The 10,082-nt window shown below is 43.4% G+C and overlaps 1 protein-coding gene across 1 annotated transcript in view; it reads right to left on the reverse strand.

Moving 5' to 3' along the window:
• The window catches only part of STK3 (serine/threonine kinase 3), a 147,840-nt gene extending 146,491 nt beyond the window's left edge, over positions 1-1,349 (reverse strand). The window contains exon 1 of the mRNA XM_019614164.2: positions 1,330-1,349. Coding sequence (XP_019469709.1) covers positions 1,330-1,334 — 5 coding nt within the window. The 5' untranslated portion in view covers positions 1,335-1,349. The remainder of the gene's footprint in view (positions 1-1,329) is intronic.
• Between the last annotated feature and the right edge of the window lie 8,733 nt (positions 1,350-10,082).

Below are 10,082 nucleotides of genomic sequence, written 5' to 3' on the forward strand. Positions count from 1 at the left end.
AAAAAAAAAAAAGCACTGTTCTTGTGGCATAAATTTTTCTGCAGAGCAGAAGAAAATAGAGCAATTCCATATGCTAGGAACCTTCTAATGGAAACAGTTAATTTACCACATGAGGAATATCGGATGCATACCACTTCCACCTAAAATGAATCACTCCTTCCAGCTGAGAAAACTGAGGCCTTTTATCTTCCTCAGGGTGGAGTCCGTCTCCTCCCCTAAATCCCTACAGAGCAAAGCTGCTAATCGTTTTAAGATTTGAAGACATTGCTTCTTTTGTGTTCATATATCACATTTCAATGTCTTCTAAACAAGAGAGAATTTAATGTTTTGTGTAACCTTGAACTGGACAATACGCCACTTTTATTGCTTCATCCTTGAGCTCCTCTCTAGTTCCATGATCTAATTCATTACACTGGTAGCATTAAGCTGTTCTTCCTAGATTAGCAAGTCACATTTTAAATTCCTTAAAGCTAATTTTAAAACGAATGTTCTAATTTGAATACTAGGCAATACAATGGGGGAAAAAAAACAAAAACAAGTAAAAAAAACAAGAAAACAAGTAAAAAAACAAGAAAACAAGTAAAAAAACAAAGAAAACAAGTAAAAAAACAAGAAAACAAGTAAAAAAAAACAAGAAAAAAAACAAGTAAAAAGCACAACTTCATGTATTGGTATGCACTGTGTCTTCTTTCAGTAAGATTTATAGATAAGAAATCCTTGCTTTACACAGCTCAGACTAGGCAAAATATCTCTAGGACCTGATCCAAAATCTATTAGTATCAATAGCATCTTTCAAATACGCTGCTTTGGAGATCAGTTCTCAAAGGAGAACCCTGTCTCATTCATTCATGGGCGTGTGAGTATAAAACGCAAACTTTTCCTTGCCTGCTGTTTCCATCCTCAGCCCAATTCATCTCCCAGAAGGATGAAAGAAAGGTCAAAATCAGACATAACCTCTTAATAATATGTCATAAGTTCATCCAATTAGAAATGATGCAGTTCAAGAAGATAAAACAGTGCAGTCTTCGTATCATGGAATAATAAGAAGAATCTGAAATTTTAGACAATGGGAAAAATTGCTGTTCAGAGTGACAGGGGCACTTATGCAATGTTGGGCTGGCTCTTTATATGGTAGAGTACTTCTGAGAAAGAAAGTTTATAGGAAGATTAAAATCACATAACTGAATTAAAAAGGCTACCCAAAAATGCATAGCACTGGTTGCACATAAAGTAACAGGAACACCACATTATAAACACAAATGATTGATTCTGTATTCTACGATTAGCATTTATCTTGAACTTTCAAAATGATCTTTCAAAAACACGTACCTCATTTTGATGGATGGATGACACTCGGCAGCTCTTAATTAAATGCTCCAAAAGTAGACTTCAAAGCTGTGCATGCTCCAAAATACATGAAATTAGGCTCTACAAGACCACTTTTTGACACCTGTTCTTGAAATAAGGAAAAAAAAAAAGCACACTAAACCAAGATTATGTATTATTTTCCAGGAATTCAGTAATTTCTTGGAGCGATTAAATTTACCGCAGCTTTGAAATGAAAGGGTTTCTACAAATTGTGACTGGTTGAGTGTCTCTTGCAAGATGAGTAAACAGCTAGCACAGAGGGGTCTCGGGGGATTTTATCACGCTTTACCCATCCTCTAGGTTCTGTGCCTACTTTTGCATGAAAAAGAAAATGTTTATGCTTAAGACAATATTTATAGCCATAAGTAATAGCCAGTTCCTTTCTGGTTTTACTGTACCAGCATGTACAAGAAATACATAAAACTACATCTATTATTGCTACTACTCTGCAAGATGTTGTATATATTGTAAAGCTGGCTCTCTAATAGAAGGCAGCTAAAGACCTCTGCACTTAAATCTGCCAAAGCTGATACAGCAATCACAAACATGTGTTGTTACACTTCTTGTGGCTCATCTCCACATGGTGCAGCTGTTGTGTTGGCTAAAGAAAATGCGAGCCCAAGGGAAACAAATTTAATTCAGCTGGGGTGACTTCCACTAAAAACAAAAGTGTTTTAAGGAGAACAGGTGTCTTACAGTAAGGGGGATTGTTTGAAGGGTTTTCCCCAAACTTGCTGTGCTTCTAGGAAGTCTGCTCTAAAGTGTTGTGCCTGCAGTAATAATCTCTCGCAGTGTAATTTTTAAATAACACCCTGAAGAAAAGCAATGGATTCCAGAAATTCTGTTTCATTTGTTTGTCCCAGTTGCAGAACAAGATGATCAGCACAAGGCCTTGTCAGCAAGCCAGAGGCTGAAGGAGCCTCAGGGTTCCTCAGGGGGTTTGTTGAGCCAGCTAAGGGCTGTACTGGGCAGACCCACAGCTGCTGTCACTCAGCAGCAGGCACCTCTAGAGCTGGGTCTGTTGATACTGTCTGAAGACACTGAACTACAGCATCCTTCTAAATCAATTATTATTTACTCTAAAATAAAGAAACTAAACTAACATGAAGTTTAATCTAATAAAACTCAGTGGATGAGATTTTCTTTTCCAGAAAGGTGCCTTACCTTGTACAACATAATACATCCTTCAAGTTTCACTGGGCCTGCCTTCCCTTGTCCCCTGCTCCCTCGGCAGGGAAGGCTGTGGCTGAAGCTGGCTGCCTTGGCGGTCTTCGAGTGGGCAAGGAGCAGGCCCCAGAGGGCCAAGGCTGCAGGATGACTGGGAGCTGGGCAGCACAGGACCTGTGGAGCTCTCTGTGTCTGTGCTGGAAGAACCAGCCTTGAAGCAAATATCACAGCGACCAGCAGATTTTTCTCTTCCTGTTGTCAGCCCTCTTTCCAAAATAAAGGTGCTCCAGGGGGTTCTCTGTTGTTGCGTAGGTGTCTTCATGCTTCAGTTTCCAGCTTAGGGCCTGTTCTTTCTCTCTTCCACAAGGTCAAAATCCCTTCTCTTTGGGAAGCAAAAGCTTGAGTGAGGAATTTGTGCACACAGCCCCCAGTCCCTCATTCCTGCAGAGCTGGTTCTTCTGTAAGATGTGGCTTTTGGCTCTTCCTCTCAGGTGTTATCCAAATAAAAGATATGATGGCAAACTTCTGATTTTCTTTATTGTAAGGTTCAGCAGGTTAGCTCTTGCATCAGTTTTTCTTGCTACACATTGCGTCCTTAGAGTCTTCTACAGACCTTGGGCAGTTTTTTTAGGCTCGCTCTCAAGTTTCTAAGTTGGAGACCTAGCACTCCTACTGAGTTCCTCCTTTTGAATAAAATCCAAGTCTCTTCAAGGTCCATAGCAAAATTCAGGAGATTTTGTCTTCTGTATATATGCACATGAAATGCAGGAACATTTTCACAGAATTTCCCTTGCCAAGGAAAGCAATTCATCCCACTCTTTCCACCTTTCTCATCAGAAATTGTTCCTAAGTCTTCAGGTCTCACTGTCTGTAGAAGATGACAGCCACTGCCCGAGCTCTATTTGCTTTGCCCTAATGTCAAAGCCGGGAGAAGATGGACCAGAGAGTGGACCAGGTGTCTTCCAGAGATCCCTTCCAGACTCAGCCATTCTGTGGCCTGGAATTTGCCACAGTGAACAGAGAAAAGAAAGAATGAACAAAATTGGAGGATGGATTGGGATTATCCAGGTTGGATGGAAGCCTGGGCAACCTGATTTAGTGGCTGACAACCCTGCCCACAGCAGGGTAGTAAACTAGATGATCTTTAAGGTCCCTTCCAACCCAAGTTGTTCTATAATTCCATGAAAATGAGGAGAAGAAACTGTATAATTAAACTTGGGCTCACAGTGAAGCTGTCACTGGGACATCAGCGCTTTTCTTTACGTATGTGCAAGTGGCATCTTTTCCAGACACTGAAAAACAGAGCTTTTTAGAGTGAAATCAGTTCAGCAAGAAAGCTGTTTGAAGTGACATCTGAATTTAAGAGTAACTTCTTGCTTTTCATGACATTGGAGTATGTGCTTATCAGGGAAGTTTTATGTTTGAGGTTCAGGGAGAAGGTGATGGCCATCTCCTCTGAATGCTTTCAGATGACTCATTTTCAGACTGCAGCTGGCAGTCTTCCAGCAGGAGGCCTGGCCATTAGATAAGCTTAATATTATGGTGGCCATTTGTAAAACAGATGAGAGCAGAAATAGCAAGAGGAAATGAGAAATTGAAAAGACCTGCTGGAATTCCCTTCAAATAAAGATCCAACCTTGGAAGGAAAAGTTTCAGATCCTTCCACTGGAAGAAAAACTGGTAAGTTTTTATCTGCTAAAACTACAACCACTTTTATCTCAAGGGAGATAAAAGCATGAGTCAAAGAAGGACCACCACAAGTGCCAGCCTCAGGAAACCTAAGAAGCATTGCAGTTGTTTCCTTGTGAGAAGCTGTATTAAATTTTCAGGTGTCATCAGATAGGATCCATTTTCTTCTGCTTTCAGGTTGTTGTATAATGATAAAGCCTGTGGCCATTCTGGCTATGAGTTCTGTTTCATAATCCCTTCTTTGCTGGTATTTAAATGCTGTCACATGGCACAGGAGCATTTTGGCAGTAGAGGACATTACAGATGCCCTTTGGCAAGCCTTGTGGTGGCAGTTAGCATTCATTCCCCGTCTCTGTCAGAAATTCCTGCTTCTGGAAGTGGTGTGGCAAAAGGGACCACACCTGCAGTTCAGTCAGGAGCCATAACTTGAGCTTGCAAGCACATATAGCTGAGGGCCATTCATTTTTTGTTCTTTTAATAGCTAACATCTCCTTTGGAAATACTGGTGTACCATGATCTTTGGTTACCATGTTTTCACTATCAAGGTTTCACATGGAAATGGAACTGATGTGGTAACAGTAATGGGGCTCTCTCCACAGACTTTCCTGGCAGAGAGAAAATATTAAGTCATCTTTTTTTTTTTTTTTTCAAATCAAATAGTCTCACCTGAGTAAATATTCCAGCAATTCCAATTTTTAAATTTTATTATCATAGCCTATTGCTCAAGCTGTGTTTTCTGACTCTGTGGCAATAACAGTGCTATGAACACATTAACATTTTTTAAACTGGCATTGTATCTGGTTCCTCTTTACATTTCCACACATAATCTGCATAACATTATTAAATCTTTCCTGTACATTATTTAGCCTCTGGGATCAAATGAAATCATACATAACTGGAACTCTTTGGGCTTTGACAGATGTCCTCTGGCAGATTTTTTGCAGTGGTTTAAGTTCTTACTGCTCTCGGCTATTTTCTTGGCCTTTTCCTGGAATAGGACGTATCTCAGCTGCTCTGGTGGAGAACACTGATTTCTTCGCTTTTAAGGATGATAAAAGTGGACTTAAGTTGCCGTGCCAGACCTTGGGCTGAAATGGCTGACATGCAGGCAGGGAATTCTCGAGCAGCTCACCTGCAGGAAGAGCCATTGCACGGACAGGCAGCTGCCCTGAGCAGATGTGATAGTAGCATGGAACGCTCACTCCAAGTTCTTGGAGGAATATTTATAGCATCCAGCCTCTGCTTCTTTTTCCATAGGAGAGCACAGGAAATCTGGGTATTCTCTTCAAGCAGTGAAGATCACAACCGAAATCCCTCACTTTTGCAGCTCCTTTTAAACATGTAGATCCCTGAGCAATGCCAGCTTCTCAGGCGATCCTGTTCTGTGGGTCATGGAGTCACCCTAAGTAATGGTACCATGGTACCTAGATGGCAGAATTTGTGTCCATTCATCTATACACCCATGGAAGACTTTTTATGTGAAGGAGAGCTTTCTTCTGTCCTGTGTAAACAACCTCTTTGCTGATGAGAAGCCTGAGCTTAAGGTCTCTACCTCTCCCTACATTACTACACTTTCTACAGATTTGGATTGAATAAAGAGTCGTCCGAACATCCCTAATTTGTTTTTTAAAACCTGCTATAAACCATTTAATAGGGGGAAAAAGAATAAACCTTCTAACTACCATCACGTTTTAATGAGCCCAGGCATTCTTTGAGCAATTGAGCATTTAAATCTGTGATTAAACATAAGAATGTGCCACTGCCTTCGAGAAACGTACTTTAGTTTTAAGAAACCACAGCTGCAACAATAAGATGGAAATTTGACACACGCTAGGTTGAAGGTGGCGAGGATTAAAGGTATGGAACTGGGAAAAAAAAAAACCCTTGTGCTGTGGAACAGAGTACAGCACATAAATCAATGCCTAGCATTGGCTGAGCCGCGTGCTGTGGAAGTATGCAACACTGCAGCTTCACAGTTATCAGTATTTGTCATCTCGAGTATCAGTACACATGCCAGATGCAAAAGAGGGGCCCAGAGAGAACATGGGGGATGAAGAGAAGAAAATTAATAATTTCAGTGACAATGTACACTATTTTGATGTGAAACAGAACTTCTGTAATATTTCAAGGGACTTACATATATATTTGTGTGTGTACGGGCAGAAGCTGTTGGAAGTAAGCCTATGACTTCAAAATGTCTGATTTAAAAGAATCCTGATAAGAATTGGGAAGAGAACAGCTGGAACTTTGATTGCAGTTATGTTTTCTTCTGGATGTTTACTTCTAGATCACTCTTGCAGCTGCTTTTATCTGCTCCTTAGAAGTTATGGTAGATTTGAGGAACCATTAGCTGCTAAAGTAAACATCGGCTCCACTCTGCTTTTATATATCTTCTTGAAACCCTTGTGGGGGGAGAAAGATAACATGAGACTAATGCTGAACTTGATCAGACCTAAGCTATGCTTTGAACAGCCTTTTAGCATTTCAGGCTCCACCTGTAATTCTACCAGTAAATTGTTACTAATATTCTTGTTTACCAGGCACATGTAACTGCTCTAAGAATGAAAAAGCTCTTTCTGAAAGACTAGAATTCCTATCTCGCTGTGTTTCAGAAGGCAGACACGTTCAAGTGTGCTGCTACTATCTACGTATAGGGATGGGGATGGTCCTGAAACCAATTGCACTCCCTTCAGTATCTGTCATCTATAAATATTATGCTTTGAATAAAACAGACCTGCAGTTTTGGCTTCGTTTCACTCTATTTTATTACTGTTGTTGAAATGTTCTTTAATAATTGTGTTTGTATTTGCTCAAGAGCTGTCTGCTTGGAGGCTGGAGACAGGTCAGGGTTACTCTGCTGAGCCGCTGGTGACCTTTTGAGAGGTCTCCTCTGCAGATCCCGGCAGTGCCAGCACTGCTGCTTTGGCCCCACAACTCCCACTGATGGTAACACACCACGCCGTATTTGCTTGCCTCTTCTTCCCAGCAGAAGTTCTCACTGTGCGCCGTGTCAGGCAGAGCCCTCTGGCCAAAGTCATGGAGAATTCTCCAACTGCAGGTTCTACATGAGATTCTTTTGTCCAACAGTCCTGTCAGGTGGCATCAAGAGTCTTCCTGTGGAGGCTTTCTGAGATTCAGAAAATCTTTTTCCACTTACTACGGTGAGCTTTGATTTCTGTCATTAGCTCTCGGGCTCCTTGAACACCAGCTTCCCCCACAGCCGGGGACCCTCACCCCAAATTATTCCTTGTCCCAGGGTCTCCACTGCTCCCCTCCATGCAGATACAGCCTTCCTCAACAGCTGGCACAGCTGTACCTATGTGGGCAGCCTCCAGACAAGCACAGCGGGGAGGTTCAGACGGCCCCGGTTGCATTTGAACAACCAGCAATCATCAGGACAAATGAAGTGGAAAAGGGGAATTCATACTGCACTTGGAAGTCCGCAGTGAGGCTGAGGTATCTTTTTCCCTTCTCCATCCATCTGTGAAGCTCAAAATAGCAGCCTGGAGGCACTTCTGGTTCTGCTGCAGTGCAACGGCCTGGGCTTTCAGCACTTCTCTTGCGGCTAAAATGAGTTCTGCTGTTGAAATGAATGAGCTTTGTATTTTTCTTGGAAACCGTTCCCAGAGGGGTGTTTGGACAAGCGATATAACCCACTAATAGGCTTCCCCATCCTATGGAGGGTGAGCAGGTCAAACGAATGGAGCAGGCAGTGCAAACAGCGCAGAGCTGCAGCAGTCAGCAGTAGCCTTTACTGGGCATACCGTGCTGCCTTCACAGGGGGAACGGGAAACACCTTTCCATCAGCTTCCATCCCCCACTTTTCCAGCCTGTGTGGGTCCTTCAGTTACTTTTGAGAGATTTGTGAAGGAAACTAAGAAGAGTGAGCTGGATGCTGTCCTCTAACCAAGGATCAGTCACCATAGGAGGAGAATGCAATGTTTGTGAGTAGAGGAGGGAGAAGCCCACTGCCCGCTCTCTGCTCGGATTCACTCTGGATTCTTCTGCTCTCTGCCTGCTCTGTCTTCCATCCCCATTCCCTTCCCAGTCCTTCTCTGACCATACAACCTTTCTCCTCTGAAGTGGGGTCATGCTCTTGTCCTTCTCCACAGTGGCCATGGAGAGTTCAGACAGAATTCCCTTGGAGATCATGGAAAAATTTCTCTTTTTCCCTTGCTACACTGTAGATCCAAACTGCTCTGAAAGCCCCCCAAGGCACACTGCAATCACAACCCCAAGCTTGGGTTGGAGCAGTGTCCTCCCAGCTGCTGGGCTGCTAAAAGGTGGCAGTGGGACAGCCAAGGGCCACCAGCTGAAGACAACCTTGCTTGGAGCAGTAGCTGCTCTTGTTTCTGTGTTGTGTTTTTTAATAAACTACTGTTCATGAGACATTCTAACAGTAATGGCCTCGATTCAGAAGATCTTTAAAAACAGTGGTAAAACACACGCTGAGTGTGTGACGTCAGCATATGGAGAAGGTGGGGCACTTTCTTGGGCAGCACAGTGCCTGTTTGGGTAGTGATGAGCTCAAGCATACACTGAAGTACTTCTCTGGATCATATCCCATAGATACATGCCTTCTTGCAGAGCATTCAATGCCACTATGGTGCATTTTCCCTCAATTTCCTTGTGTTTGAGAACCTTCAGTCCCTTCTTTAGAAGACCCCAGTTTTGCTCAGAAATGCAGTGTTCAATCAGCAAGGTCTGTCTGGGCATCCCAGGGATGAGTATGCCCAGGAACAATTGGTGCTTATTCAGAATATCCATTATTGTGTTTTTCTTCAAATCTGGTGCCACAAACAATTGAGAGAGCATGCAGGGATTAATACATGCATTGTGCACAGCTGTATGTGATGATTTGCATATGCTTGCACCGTGGTTGCAATACTTTGAAAACCCCTGAAGCGCTCTGTATTGCCCTGGTTTATAACAGAGTTTGATGCAGTTTAGACATGGAGAATGCATGCTGAAAGCAGGAAACACACATGTGGAGGGTGGGTAAAGGGGATTACAGCACACAAGAGCTGAACAGAACAGCCTTGGTTTCAGAGCATCGTGCTAGCATAAACAAATCAGTGCTCAGCCCACAGCTGTATTAGTGACCATATGTATTCTGCTCACTCAAAACTGCAAATACCCTTCTGGGCTTTGCTGTTGTTTGCTGACCTTCACCCCGCAGCACTAACCCTCTCTGTACAAACTGAGCAGTTCACTCGGCTACAAAAAGTCCTCAGAAGGATGCAAAGTTATTTGATGTAAGCGACAGAACAAGATGCACGGGCCCTATTCTCAGCTTGCATAGGAGTTCTCATATCCTAAGTGAGTTACGAGGCAGGAGAACAAATGCACATCGGCATTTCTTAAACCAATGTATGGTTTCTGTGCAGCATTCCCTTCAGATTTCTCCCACTAACACTTGGCTCTGAGGTTGCCAGCCTCACGAGCCCCCCAGCCGCGGCCAGCTGCCGAACTTCACCCGGTGCCCAGCTCCTCATTCCCAGCAGCGAAGGGCACGGACCCGCCCGGGGCTCTGCAATCCGTGAGGTCCCGTCGGGCTGCAGCCCGCTGTCCCCTCAGTGTGCGGGATTGCCTCCGCGATGAATCGCGGCGATGTTGTGCGGGGCTGGGACGGGTGATGCCGAGCAGGTGCTGCGGAAGCCGGCGGAGCTCCTAAGCTCCTGCCTCTACGGGCGGTCGTGAAACCCTCTCGCCGTGAGCGGGCTGTTAAAAATAACAACAAAAATCAATCGGAATGAAGTAGAGGACGGCTGAGACACCGAGAGGCGCCAGCGGAATCGGATGGCAGATCAGCGGACGGTCACTTTTTCTTTAAAATACATAAATATTTTAAATAAAAA

Source organism: Meleagris gallopavo, chromosome 3, assembly GCF_000146605.3.
Source record: "Meleagris gallopavo isolate NT-WF06-2002-E0010 breed Aviagen turkey brand Nicholas breeding stock chromosome 3, Turkey_5.1, whole genome shotgun sequence".
Lineage (NCBI taxonomy): Eukaryota > Metazoa > Chordata > Aves > Galliformes > Phasianidae > Meleagris > Meleagris gallopavo.